The sequence below is a fragment of the Erigeron canadensis genome, chromosome 1 (assembly GCF_010389155.1).
Source record: "Erigeron canadensis isolate Cc75 chromosome 1, C_canadensis_v1, whole genome shotgun sequence".
NCBI classification, from domain to species: domain Eukaryota; kingdom Viridiplantae; phylum Streptophyta; class Magnoliopsida; order Asterales; family Asteraceae; genus Erigeron; species Erigeron canadensis.
In genome coordinates this window covers 53,567,787-53,581,533 of record NC_057761.1, presented here as the reverse complement: position 1 = coordinate 53,581,533, position 13,747 = coordinate 53,567,787, and the positions used below count along the sequence as shown (strand labels likewise).

The window sequence follows — 13,747 nt, the reverse complement described above, 5'->3', positions numbered from 1 at the left end:
CTAAGATACAGCCACTATACACAATTAAAACCTACAAAAACTGACACATACACACACACAAAAAAAAATTAAAAACAACAAAACCAGCTATCTGATGTAAATTAAACCACCCAATAGTGTCCATCCAAGTATCCAACAGCTAAGTATCTTGCCCAACTTTACAAAGTAAAAGAAAAAATGATAAGGAGGTCATGGTTTAGATACTAACCTGTACTGATGTACAGGGGAGCCTGCAATGAGAGAACATGGACATCCTAGTCATCATTAACTTTGAAAGAAGCCAAAATAACAATGAAAAAACAGAAATACAAAATGTCACACCTATAATCTCTAGGTTGATGATAGATATATAACAAACAGAAACTACAAGCAAGCATGAACTGATCTAACTAATGTAGATTGTTACCAAAGAAAATGAATGGAACACGGAAAGAACAAAAGAGAAAACAGCTATAAACTACAACATGGGTACCAGCAACACTTGCAACCTGAAGAATCCGTAGTCTGAATGTAACTTACTACCTGAGCAATTATCATGAATATAACAAACAGAACCTACAAGCAAGCATGAAATGATCTAACTACTGTAGATTGTTACCAAAGAAAATGAATGGAACACAGAAAGAACAAAAGAGAAAACAGCTATATACTACAACAGGGGTACCAGCGACACTTGCAACCTGAAGAATCCGTAGTCAGAATGTAACTTACTACCTGAGCAATTATGATAAATAACTGATGTATGCAAGAGGCATTGTTCAGCTTGTCACGCCCACAAGCCATTTAAAATCTATCAATAACTGAACCATTACCACTGCAACAGAAAAGGAACAAAAACCATAACCCCATATAAGAGAACCACATAATTGTATATTTGGAACTCCCAAAAGAAATTTAGAAAGCACACTGTAATAATGTGACAGAGCAGAGAATCATCCTAAAAACCTCTTAATATGAAAAGCACTCTATAATAGTGTGACACACAGCAAGCTGTACAGAAAATGGAATGGCACTTATGCTTTAACCTATCAGGTACAGAAAATGGACTGACACTATTGCTTTAACCTACCAGGTTACCATAAGCAAGTTCTTCTGGTCAAAAAGGATTCACAAATAAAGCCATAAAATCAGGAAGATTTCTAGCCCTAAACAATTTCATGATAAGAAGACATCAAGCCAATGCAGCCAAAAACAGAAAACGATAGAACATTTTTTACCTCTTGTATAGTTTCTACCTGTTGATATTGTACCCATGAATCATCCATTGGTCTCATTAAAATCAACAGAGCCTAAAAGCACAAGAAAAATAATGTAAGCACTATGTATGATAATCCAAGAAAATGAACGAAATGTGTAAAAAATAATAAGAGGGTAACACCAAAGAAAGTAGGAGTCAAAAGCTAGAGCAATATCTCCACCACAAGAACCTTCAAACAAATGATCAATGGTCAAGTACAAGCCTCAAAGTACAATAAGTTGATACGACTGTCCGGGTATTCTAGTAGTGGGAAATGCAAAAGCAATTGAGCATTCTAAAAACAGGTGCAACCCAATTATTAAAAAAAAAAAAAAAACCATATTAAGATGGGGAAGTCAAAAGCTAATGTAATTACTGGTATACATATGCTCAACCCTCAAGCACAAGCCTGAAAGTACAAAAGAAGTTGAAACAAGTGTTGTGTTAATCTAGTAATGGATAGAAATTACAAAAGCAATTGACAACTTTATATACATAAGTAACCACAAGACCCATTAGAAAACATCAAAACCACAATACCACATAAAGTAAGGGGAATTCAAAATCAGATGTAAAACCCGCTACAACAATCTAGATACACAAGAACAACCCTCAAGTACAGGCCTCAAAGTACAAGAGAAGTCAAAACGAGTGTTTAAGTGTTGTAGTAGTTAGGGGATACAAAAGCGTTCGGAACTTTTATAAAATATATGGACCTTACTATCCAATACATCAAAGCCACTAAAAGCGGAGGAACACAAAAGCTAAAGCAAGCCTTGCTACAAGAACCTAGAATAACACAAACCCAGCCAACAAAAGTTGGCTGTTCAGTTAGATTTACTGGATTTGAGTTCTAGTGACTCCTAATTAGTTCAAAGAACCAACTTATAACTCATCCTAAAAAATGGCATGCAGGCCTTATTTAAAGACAGCTTAACCTAAACCAAACTTGGTTGCCAGGTAACTAATAACCACCTTTACTTTCCTTCTTGTATATTCCTTTTCTTTTAGTTGTGGGTTCAAATCAGCATTTTAGACTTTTGAAGCTCATGAGTCTTTGGTAAAGCATTTGCGATATTTGAACTTTAGTTGCTAATGTCTGCTAATCTACTATTTATGATTATTGTTTTTCTTAGACTTGAAAATTTAAAATGATGTTATTTTTGAAACTTGAGTATATCGGTGAACTTTTCAAGCTGTATTCGAAACATAATCGAACCGAGCTCAGGCCTACTTACGTAAAGTTCACACAAAGTAAGCTTCGGCTGTAATGCATGGAAAAACAGACAAAAAGCCTATCAGACAATCGATATCTATAATATAGAACAATAAAGGAAAGTAGATTACCCACAACTTCGTAACGGAAAAGGAAAGCACGAAATATGGCTTCCAAATTCTTTTTACCTTGGACACGCCCTGCACATTGAAAAAACATATCCAGAATTACTTTACTACAATAATCACATTCATCAATCATCATATTCAGTTTATTAGGAACGGTCACAAAGATAAATTTAATTGATAATGCTTGGATAGAAACTACTGTACAAACTTAAAACAAAAAAATTATTAATTTTATAAGCAAAGACGGCAAAATGACCGGAGTCCTTTTTGTATCATTGGCCAACCTTCAAAACATTTTGGGTAAGGCAGGTTGACATGGAAATATACTTTAACTGAAAAACCCGGGCCTAAAAGATTTTTGGGCAATTTTCAACCTATCTGAAATGTTAATCTATACCTAACTAATTTGATTTGATCCATCAGAGGTAAACCAGACTAGAGAACACAAATCCGGCCCATCCAGAAGTAAATGGGTCAATATGGCCACATCTAATTATAAAATATGTAGATGCAAAAAGAGCTAAAAGCATACACAACTGCCAAGTGACTTGAGGAGATTTATATCGGAAGATATAGAACTACTTCTGTTCTTCAATTAAACTCCAATAGCATACTCAGGCAAATCCATCATCTGCACTCCTACCTGTACATGTAATTGAATGTCCAGACATCAAGTAAAAAGTAACTGACAGGAAGTCATGGTTTAGATACTAACCATACTGATGTACAGGGAAACCAGCAATGAGGGAACAAGGACATCCTAGTGATCACGACATAACAGAACCTAGCAGAAAAGGGGGAAAATCATCCCACTGCAACATTAAAAGCACAAAAAACATAACCATAAGTAAAAGAATGACAGCATATGATATGATCCCACATCGGCCAAGTATGGGATTGGTTGGTGGTTTATAAGCCTAGGTGTCCCCTCCTCCTTTGAGCTAGCTTTTGGGAGTGAGTTTTACACCTAGCTTGTGGCATGATACGAGCCTATTATGGGATGGGTTCGTATCAATTGGTATCAGAGCCAACCCTACCTTTCGAGGTTCCAACACTCGGAGTGGTGGCCTATGGAGTGGTGGCTTGGACCCAAGGTGAAGGGTGCCAACCGTGACCAACATAGCCGTGACCAACGAGGACGTTGGCTTTTCAAAGGGTGGGGTATTGATATGGTCCCACATCGGCCAAGTATGGGATTGGTTGGTGGTTTATAAGCCTAGGTGTCCCCTCCTCCTGTGAGCTAGCTTTTGGGAGTGAGTTCTACACCTAGCTTGTGGCATGATACGAGCCTATTATGGGATGGGTTCGTATCAGCATACTACAATAGTGTCAGAGTTACTAACTGGCAACCAAACTAAAAATTCTGAACATTCAAGATGAAGGTAAATATAATTGACGCAATGGAGAATGGAACCATTGAAACGGTGAATCAACTACCAACATGTTGCCTTATTTAGATCTACCAGTACCTGCCCCTTCAGATATATGAAGGTAATCAGTAAAACGTGAGAACTAGAAAAAGAACAAAAAATCATAAAACCACAAAAGATAAAAAAAAAAAAGAAAATTAAAAAATGGATGGCCTACTCAAGGTGACCCTCAACCCGAAAAACAGTATGTTCAAGTTCATGCTTGTAAGACACTTGAAATCAATCAGCAAAAAACAAACCCAACCACACCACTGCAACAGCAAAAAATAAACAGACAGAACTATAACAGTTAAACCGACATACAACTTACACGACCTGAAAAATCGAAAGCGTGCAAGAGATGAAGATATAAATGAAATGACACACCAAAGAGTCAAAAGCCATAAAAGTTTGGAGAGTGGAACAATGTATCAACCTGTCACTTAGTTTATCTCGTTCTGCAAACAAGCATTACCCACATATCCTGATTTGAAGAGTTGTTCAATGAAAACGTGAACATGAAAACTAAAACAAAAAATGATGACCAATATTAAAAAGAAAAATAGTGAAAAGCAAACCAGCATTAAGTTGTGAAAGTCACCAAAATAACTATAAAAGCAAAAGATACAAAATATTGAACCTGACATCATACATTGCTTGGTTGATGATAACAAGATATCAAATATAAACATCCTTTTCCTATTGTAGCCATGACCCGTCCATTGGTCTAATAAATATCAGCAGAAACTAAAAGCACATATGAAATAATATAATCACTATGTATGATAATCCAAGAAAATAACGGAATGTGGAAACAAACAATAAGAGAAGACGGTAATATAAAACAAAAACCTGAGAAACAACAGCACTTACAGCCTGAAGAATCCAAAGTCACAAACTGTAACCTAATATTTGAATGACTGGAACAAAACTCATGCCTGCAAAACAAGCAATTCCTCATTACATATTTATACAGCAAACAAGCACTTACATAAAATAGTCCATTTTTTGTATATCTATTAAAATCAATTTCATGTTCAAATTTATATAACAAACAAGCAACTCCTTTATTAACTATTTTGACTTGGTCTAGCTTTAAAGCGGAATCCATATGATATCTATCAGTTCATTTCTAGTCTATATTATTAAAGCCGATCTCATGATCAAGTGTATGCCATAACGAAAAAAACTTGCTTCATTACATATTTAAATCAGTTTTGTTATAAAGATATTTCTATAAAAATACTTCTACAAGGATACTTTTAGAAGGGGATTTCAAAAGCAATTCAAACTTTAGTGAAATCTGCAACCCTGAAGACGAAAAAAGTTCAATATCACACAAGATAGAAGACGTCAAATGCAAATGAAATCACGCTACAAAAACAGCCTACATACAAATGATCAACCCTCGAGTACAAGCCTCTAAGTACAAGAAAAGTTGAAACATATGTTTAGGTGCTTAGTAGGCGAATACAAAAGCAATTGCACAACTCAAAAACATATGAAAACTATTACCAAAAAAGCCAAAACCACATAAAGTGGAAGGAGTCAAAAGCTAAAGCAATCTCCACTACAAGAACCAATCAACGGTCGAGTACAAGCCTCAAAGTACAAGGTAGGTTGAATCGACTGTTCGGGTATTCAAGTAGTGGGAGATATACAAAAGCAATTGAAAATTTTAAAAACAGGTGCAGCCCTATTGTTAAAAAACGTAAAAACCATACAAAAAAGGGGAAGTCATAAGCTAAAGCAATTACCGATACAAGAACCTGCAGACACACGATCAACCCTCAAGCACAAGCCTCAAAGTACAAAAGAAGTTGAAACAAGTGTTGTGGTGATCTAGTATTGAATGGAAATTACAAAAGCAATTGAAAACGCTATAGACATATACAAACACAATCCCCAATAGCAAAACATCAATTCAAAAGCAGTTGTAAACCGCACTACCACAACAATCTAGATACACACGAACAACCCTCAAGTACAAGCCTCAAAGTAGAAGAGAAGTTGAAACGAGTGTCTAAGTGTCGTAGTAGTTACGGAATACAAAAGCCTTTGGAATTTCCATAAAAAGAATATGCACCTTGTTATTTAATCCATCAAAATCACTAAAAGTGGGGAAACTCAAAAGCTAGAGCAATCCTTACTACAACAACAACCTAGATACACACGATCAACTCTCAAGTACAAGTCTCGAAGTACAAGAGAAGTTGAAACGCATGTTTAAGTGTTCTAGTAGTTGAGAACTGCAAAAGCAATTAAAAACTTGAAAAATAAATGTAACCCCAGATGTCAAAATAGACGAAAACATAGCCATTGAAAAAGCAAATATAAAAAAGAATGACCCTTCTGAAAAAAACATTCCGTGCTACAAAAACAGCCTAGATTATGGATTATTGAATGTACGGTAAAACAGTTTCTAAAAAAACAAGACTTGCCAAAGATTATAAATTGCTTAAAATCAAAGAATAGTTTTTTGAAATTAATAAGACAATTTGATAATAACATATATATTTTGTCGGGAAAAAATCATCAGTATTGTTTCTTTGTGATATATTTCCATTACGATTGTTTTTTAAATTAACTTACGAAATAATTCACTAAAAGAAAGAAAAAAGAAAAAGAAGGAGAGAATAGATACAACCCTGATTACTTCTTGAAATCGCCGTCAATCGGAAACCCTAATTCCGGTGATCACATTCCAAAACCCTAACCGGACAGAGGAGTATAGATGCTGCGGAATAGCATTGAAATTAAAAACGAATTACTATTATTAATCTTTGAATACACAAAGATACTGGAAACATATATATACAATAAAGAGTTCGATACATACATCTGCTGCGTTACGAGCGAATTTAGGGTTATTGGTTGTTGTTGTCTGTGTCGGTTCCTGGATTTGGCGTTGCTCCAACGCGGGAATCCGTTACAATTTTCAATTAATTAAGTGTGTCAAATTTATTCTCTATCTTTTTTATTTTTATCGAAAATAATTATCTACATATAAATTTCATTAACCAAAAACTATTTAATTTAAATGATAATAATATCACATGCTATAGTAATTGCATTTTTCTTAAATCATAAAACTTTTATTTCCAAAAATAATAATTATTATACTTACTTTTCAGAAAAAAAAAGATTTTCCAAAAAATAATTTTGTAACAAGAGAATAGTTAATGTCTAACTATTGTTTACAACTTCGTTTTTTAATATGTAAGCCTTACAATCGACAAATTAAATTATAACTAAGTTTTGATAACCATATATTGAAACAAGTTCATTATTTGTGTTATTGTGTAGTGTGATAATGAGTTAATTATGTAATTAATAGATTAAAATCCTTTGAAGTTAGGTGGATTTTATAGGTAAAATTTTAAATTTTATATTTAAATCTTAATATTTGATTTAAATCAATTTTATCTTTAAAGTTAAGAAAATCAATCTTTAATTAATAGGCTTTGATTTATGGCATACTATCACTTTTACATCATGATGATGATGCGTCAAAATTAGCATAAAGTATATATTAAGTTATAAAAATATATCAAGTGCTATTTAAGAAGAAATGAGATATAATAAGAAAGATAAATTTATATCACATTTTTTGAATATAGAATATTTAATTTGTTTTGATGGAAACATTCTTATTCATTGTTTTTTTAAAAATTGAAAAATCATAAAAATAATGACCATGAAAAGTACCAACCGCATAAAAAAAAATGAAAAACAAACCAATAAATAATGAAATATTGTAAAGGATATTCTATACATTATAATACATATGAATGTAATATAGTGAATTAATTGAAATTGTGGAACTCCCATGACACTTTTTAAAATTAAAATTTTAAAAAATTGTCTAATAAAACCTTTAGGGAAAAATTAACTTGTAAGTTACCTTTTTGTTAATGTAATTGTGAATTTTATATAGGACCTTCAACACTTATTTCAGATATCGTGATCTTGGATCCAAGTCTAGGAATATAAAATTAAAATCATATTTTTAAACGGTCAACTAATATGATGTTGGGGACTCTGTACGTGACGTCTTAATGGTTAAAGATATGCACCAACGGGCCGGATGGAGCCCCTAGCCCATTTTAAAGTAATGGCAATTAAAATCAGTTATGCAACTATGTTAATAGTAACTCTTGTAAGTATCAACCAGCCCACCATGTTTTCAAGGACTTGTTCGAGAAAGACTACATCCTCAATTAGAAGCACATACAGTAGATCAAGCCTCGAGAAAAGATGCATTGGCTCTTTAAAGTTCAAACTTGATATTCTATTCATAAAATCATAAGTTAACCAATTGAAATGTTGGAGTAACTTCTTGTTCATCAATCTTGCTACCAATGCCGGCTAAATAGTTCGCGAGAATCATCATACATTGACTCTTATATACTTAACCAACTTACAAGTTACAACTGATTTCCTCAAAAGTGAAATAAACAATGTTAGATACTAAATTTAGCTGTACCATAATAATAGCAAAAATGTATGTAAAACAAGATGAGAAGAACTATTATACTAAATAGTAGATTCATTCATATTATAGATATTTGTCATAGAACTCCAAACAATACAATTTTTACAGCAAACGGGGTTCATTTTATGACTTGTGACTCTGAAAATTCTACATTCAACACAATCACCCCTGCCGTTTATTTTACCTCTGCACAATTGTTGACTCCCACAGGTTCTCTTAAGCAACTAGATATTGCCATAACTGCAGCTTCAACAGATGCGTCCTCTCCCTGTTTCAAAATAATCTTACTTGCTGTATTTGGAAAAGAGACGGAAAAACATAGGACAAGACTTAAAGATGAAATAGATATAGTTTACCTTTTCTTTCCAGTAAAACATATTTCCATATTTACCCGCCAAGCGACTCCAAAAGCTACGTGGTATGTCTAAGTCCACAGTCTCACCAACATTAAAGTTCAAGATATTCCCTGATTTGAATGGAAATAATGTGTTAAACATATAGAAGAAGCAATAAGGGTAGGTACTGGGTAAGTACATGAAACCCTTACCAAATGTTGGGTCAGCAACAAAAACGATAGTTCTATCATCCACCTGCCAGAAATCTTTAATTGCCAAGCCTGCAAACAATGATGTTTAAAATACTCGTGCATTTCAAAGGCAATCTGGGTGGGATGGGTAACGGGTCAAAAATGGTAAGCATTTGATTTGGGCCAACACGTGTCAAGGTGAGTGACCTGGAACTTTTCTGACTGAAATATTTATTTATATTTTCTTTTCTCTCAAATAATAAGTGTGTAAAAATATGATCATAATTTAGTATTTACCACAGATATAATTTCAACGGTGATTTAAAAAGTTCCGAATAAAATGATAGACAAGATTGTATGCATGGAAACTACACTTTGGATGACTCCCACCAATTTGACCCAATTCCTTATTAGCTAATATTTTTACCTTACCTTTTTGATGCTTTAGACATATAACATAAGCTCTTTGACCCAATTACTGTATTAGTAAATGGGTCGAATTACCACCTCTAGTCAATTAGCATACCTGGTGTATCAGGATAGTTCTGAGCTAGAACTCGGAGCTTAAATCCAGTATCTTTTTCAATAGAATCAATCTCCTTTGCAAGTCGTTTCTCCTGAGAATCAAAACGTTTCTCCGCTTTAACATAAAAGAGACGATATTTTTAAAAAAATTCGTGCATTAGATGCTCAAATTAGTGGTTTTCTACGGTTATATAGATATACAGAACTCGGTTAAAAAAATACACAAAACAATACCTGACCTTCTGAGAGGAAGCCAGCAACATCAATGACTGTGGTGAATTCTTTGGGAAGTAATTCTGGTTTATTAACCCCAACTTTTGCCTCGGCAAATCCAACTCCTACATAGTTCATGATTTTTTGTTCTTTTTTATGCTATGCAATCTGATTCAAGAAACACAGAAACAAACCACGACTCCTAACGAACTCATAAAACTCTAGAAAAAAATATTACTTCATTCAAAAGAAAAACTAACCCACATTCTAAATGCTTTTTTTTAACTGATCATTGATACTACTTATATGCATTAACAACACTTTTCTATACACTAATTCCCGTTGACACTTGATAATATGTTAGAAATATGGGGTTTGATAAGTATCAGAATGACTTGGAAAATGTGTTTTGTTTTGGAAGCTGAATTCTGTATGTACAGATGTGTCTTTTAGCGAAAAAATGGTTGGTAAATAAACGCTTTGTTTGATAAATTAGGCTGGAATTTCTATTGACCGGGCCAAGGATACCCCAACAAGAGACAACGACCCCCTTGCCCCTGCTATGTGTCAGGCCTGGAATCATGTTAGCTTTTTACACCGCCTATACTCAGCTTAATATGAAATCCCTTTGGTTTCTTATACATCACAATTACATAACAAAAATTATATCATATGATCAAAAATTGTAGCTACATTTTGATGACGTACCCGCCTAGGCATAGGCACGCAGGGTACACTCAGAGGGTACGCTTCACTTCCGGTAAACAAGGAAAAGATTTGTGTTTATCAAGAATCCTATATCTTAGGAAAGAAGATCATATCAAATCCCCTATTCCCGGAAGTGATATGGACGGCCTCCAAAACCCTACTTGGAGGAAAAGTCACGAACCCTCTATAAATAGGGGGAAGGATGGCTAGAATAATCGTAATCACATACACACATACTTGGCGTACAAAAGGCTCTGCCTTACCGGAAGGGAACCGCCAAATAACAACCATATTGACCCCATTCACCCGTTTTAGGTAACCGGATTGGTTGTACAAACACATTTGTATGTAAAATTTAGCCAATTTGTCAAAATTCCTGGTATATGTATCGTATATTGTTATGCATTTATCAAGTAACTGACATTTTTATGCAGCCATATAAGTTGACATGTCATTTGCCTAATCAACAAACCCAATGACACGCCACCGGTCCACAAGTGATAACAGGTCAAATACATATGACAGTAATAACTGAAAATTCGATACATATTGTAGCAAGTTTGAAAGTTGGATAAACAAAGTGACAAGTTTGATATATTTTCATGTGCTAATACCTGAAAAGGTTAATGCAAGGGCCACGGTTCCAGTAAGTGCCAAATTCAGAGAGTTGGATTTAAGTTTAGAGATCAGTGGGGCAAAATCTGATGATTTTGGAATTGAAAATAACTGAGGTGAAGATACTGGTGATCTTGAAATAGCTACCACGTGGGTCAGATTCTTTGAAGTATGTTGACAGATAGAGGGAGACAGAAGTTGAAGAACCACCATTGTTACTTAGTATGAATATGAATTAGCTTCTTGATCCTGAGAGTTGTATGTTTTTATGTGGATAGGATTCTAGAGAAGAAAAAGATGATCATTTTATGTCTGGAATGATTCAAAGAAAATAAGCAGCAATAGTCCCTCAAGTTTGACAAACTTTCAGTTTCAACAGCTACATTTCCAACTTTTTGTGTAATCAAACTATAGCCATATCAGTTTGATCATTAACATGACTCTATACTCACATCTGATAAAACATGATATAAAATTTGACATATTACTCCATCTTCTATTTAATTTAAGTCAAAAAATATTTGTCTTATCCTGATGACCTGAGTAGAAAAAAAATCTACACCCATAAATTCGTTTGTGTCATACTTACTCCTCTCTCTAACACCACCTGCCCTTATACCCCAAGGATTGCTCGTCAAGGTCTAAGAAAGTAGGAAACTCTTGGAACCACCAAAAAACTCTAAAGTCAGCTGAAAGAAAATCAAGAAAGTTGTTGGAAAACCACTGGAGGGTTGGCCTTTGTTTCTATTTTAGTGATCATGGTTTTTGAGTAAGAACCACTGGAGGGTTGGCCTTTTTTTCTAATTCATTTCCTTTGTGGATTTGATTATCTCTGTTCTTTCCCTCTTTGTTCATTGCTTAAATCTTTGCTAGAAAATAATTTTGCATCTGACCTTTTTTAATAATCTCTGGTAGTGCATAACTAACCAACTTATCTGTATTCATGACTCTTTAGAATAAGGAATGGATTTGATATTCAATCACATTCAGTTGATTAATGGTTCCTCATTTACTTTTGGTTCTTATATAAACACCATATAGAAATTAGACCACCATACAAGAGTATATATTTTAAGCAACAAAGCAGCAGGTTCACTCACACTCACGGGAAAAGGAAAATGCAACTGTCTTCAACTATTAAGATCACATCTCCTACTGTATCAACTCCAGCCCAAAAATATGATTTACAACCGTATTATCAAAACAAAACCCAACTTACAAAACCAAGTACCCAAACCTGTGTAATCTGCAAGCAGATCAAACTAAGCGAGCAGACCCGCACTAAGCTAAACACACCAACTATAGATGAAATCATGTGCTTTATAGCCTAGACCAAAAGCATTCTGAAGCAACCTGATCAAACCAACACCAAAAAACTACCAGTCACCTGACCCACCCATTTTGAGCCTACAAACAAAAGTGTAATTGTTTCTATACCTAAATTGTTGAGTGACATTGTATAACAGGGATCAAGTTGAACATGAAAAAAAAACAAGATTCTTAAGAATTGAAATGCCAACTGAACGAACAATTGACAATAGTTGGTTTTGATCGGATCAGTTTGAAATCTCAATAGTTCAGTCCACACCCAATGAACCAAAAAGTTAATAATTTTTTAATAAGCTTTCCTATTTTATTTTCAGATGTAATGAATGTTAAGTAAAACCAACATAATAAGTACTGATTGCATAATACACGTAGCATATAGAAACAGAGATTGCTGAAAAATTCGTGCCAGAACAGTTTCACATGGCTACGGAAAGTGATTGCATACTGCAAACTTAAAGCTCGGAAGGAAAGATTCGTGCCAGAACAGTTTCACACGGCTACGGAAAGTGAAAGCCTTAAATACATATCCAAACATGATACAAAATGTTTTGAAGTTGTTATGCTATTGAAAGCGAAAAGCAAAGCTTAAGGAAAGTAAACAGGCCAGTTGTAGTAGTATGAATCGCGTGCCGCTCTGCTCCAGTTCTCATTCCACTATAACCAAACAAACATAATCAAAACCCAATTAATTAATTCTAATTTGAAAGTAGATTTTATAATTTCAAACATTTCCAAACATACCGAGAATTTGTAGGGTTGTTTCTTTTTGAGTGCTTTCTTCCAATGGTATTGCTCAAACAGCATCGCATGATCATGCCAACTAAAAACAAGGTTAAAAACTAAAATTAACTACGCTAAGATAATTTTTAACCGTGATGGACAACACTTTAGCATGCTACATAAATTAAACTAAAAGTGTAATAAAAAAGAAAATATTGAATAAATAAAAAGAAAGAAACATCATTATGAAGAGAGAAAATAATTGAAGAAATTATACTTGTAACGATTGGAGAGGTGCCAGATATAAGGATGGGACCAAGTGATGGCTGAGAAGGCGATTGACCCGGCCCAAATACTGAGGAATTTCTCAGGACCCGAATGGGGAACACCCGGGTCTCCCCTGTATGCGTTCCCAAAATACTTCTCCATTTCTTGTGTTTTTAGTGAGTTTGAAGCTAGGGTTTGGTTTGGTGTGTCTTTCTGTCTCGACTTATCCGCACCACTTTATCCTCAGAAATATATATTTACAATTTTTGCCTACACCTTGTTTGTTTTCTTACAATCTTACCCTCTTCTCAAAATGGAAATGTATAAACAAAGCTTATATCGTTATTATATTGTTTTTT

At 34.2% G+C, this 13,747-nt stretch overlaps 2 protein-coding genes and 1 long non-coding RNA gene across 3 annotated transcripts; all 3 read right to left on the bottom strand.

The window, feature by feature from the left end:
* Positions 1 to 614: 614 nt before the first annotated feature.
* LOC122584809 lies at positions 615 to 3,360 on the bottom strand. Its single transcript, XR_006321604.1, has 5 exons — positions 3,297 to 3,360; positions 3,114 to 3,224; positions 2,585 to 2,653; positions 1,218 to 1,289; positions 615 to 814 (listed from the first exon to the last, which is right to left on the bottom strand). It is a non-coding gene; the product is annotated as an uncharacterized LOC122584809 (long non-coding RNA).
* A 5,161-nt stretch (positions 3,361 to 8,521) lies between these two features.
* Positions 8,522 to 11,347, bottom strand: LOC122610239 (thylakoid lumenal 15.0 kDa protein 2, chloroplastic). The gene is made up of 6 exons (XM_043783236.1): positions 11,072 to 11,347; positions 9,771 to 9,874; positions 9,538 to 9,628; positions 9,033 to 9,101; positions 8,842 to 8,951; positions 8,522 to 8,753 (listed from the first exon to the last, which is right to left on the bottom strand). The coding sequence occupies exons 1-6, from the start codon at positions 11,283 to 11,285 to the stop codon at positions 8,661 to 8,663; spliced, it is 681 nt and encodes a 226-aa protein (XP_043639171.1). The 5' UTR covers positions 11,286 to 11,347; the 3' UTR covers positions 8,522 to 8,660.
* A 1,428-nt stretch (positions 11,348 to 12,775) lies between these two features.
* Positions 12,776 to 13,626, bottom strand: LOC122585071. The gene is made up of 3 exons (XM_043757169.1): positions 13,399 to 13,626; positions 13,143 to 13,221; positions 12,776 to 13,055 (listed from the first exon to the last, which is right to left on the bottom strand). Exons 1-3 carry the CDS (start codon positions 13,548 to 13,550, stop codon positions 12,987 to 12,989), a joined length of 300 nt encoding a protein of 99 aa, XP_043613104.1. The 5' UTR covers positions 13,551 to 13,626; the 3' UTR covers positions 12,776 to 12,986.
* Positions 13,627 to 13,747: the final 121 nt, after the last annotated feature.

Bases quoted from the DNA above. Each gene is read 5' to 3' on its own strand.
- LOC122610239 (XM_043783236.1), bottom strand. From the start codon at position 11,285: ATGGTGGTTCTTCAACTTCTGTCTCCCTCTATCTGTCAACATACTTCA. The intron at 9,629-9,770 runs GTATTGTTTTGT...TTTGATTCTCAG, and splicing joins GCTTCCTCTCAGAAGGTCAG to GAGAAACGACTTGCAAAGGA. The intron at 9,102-9,537 runs GTATGCTAATTG...CATTGTTTGCAG, and splicing joins GAACTATCCTGATACACCAG to GCTTGGCAATTAAAGATTTC.
- LOC122585071 (XM_043757169.1), bottom strand. From the start codon at position 13,550: ATGGAGAAGTATTTTGGGAACGCATACAGGGGAGACCCGGGTGTTCCC. The intron at 13,222-13,398 runs GTATAATTTCTT...CCTTGTTTTTAG, and splicing joins CACCTCTCCAATCGTTACAA to TTGGCATGATCATGCGATGC. The intron at 13,056-13,142 runs GTATGTTTGGAA...GTTTGGTTATAG, and splicing joins AACAACCCTACAAATTCTCG to TGGAATGAGAACTGGAGCAG.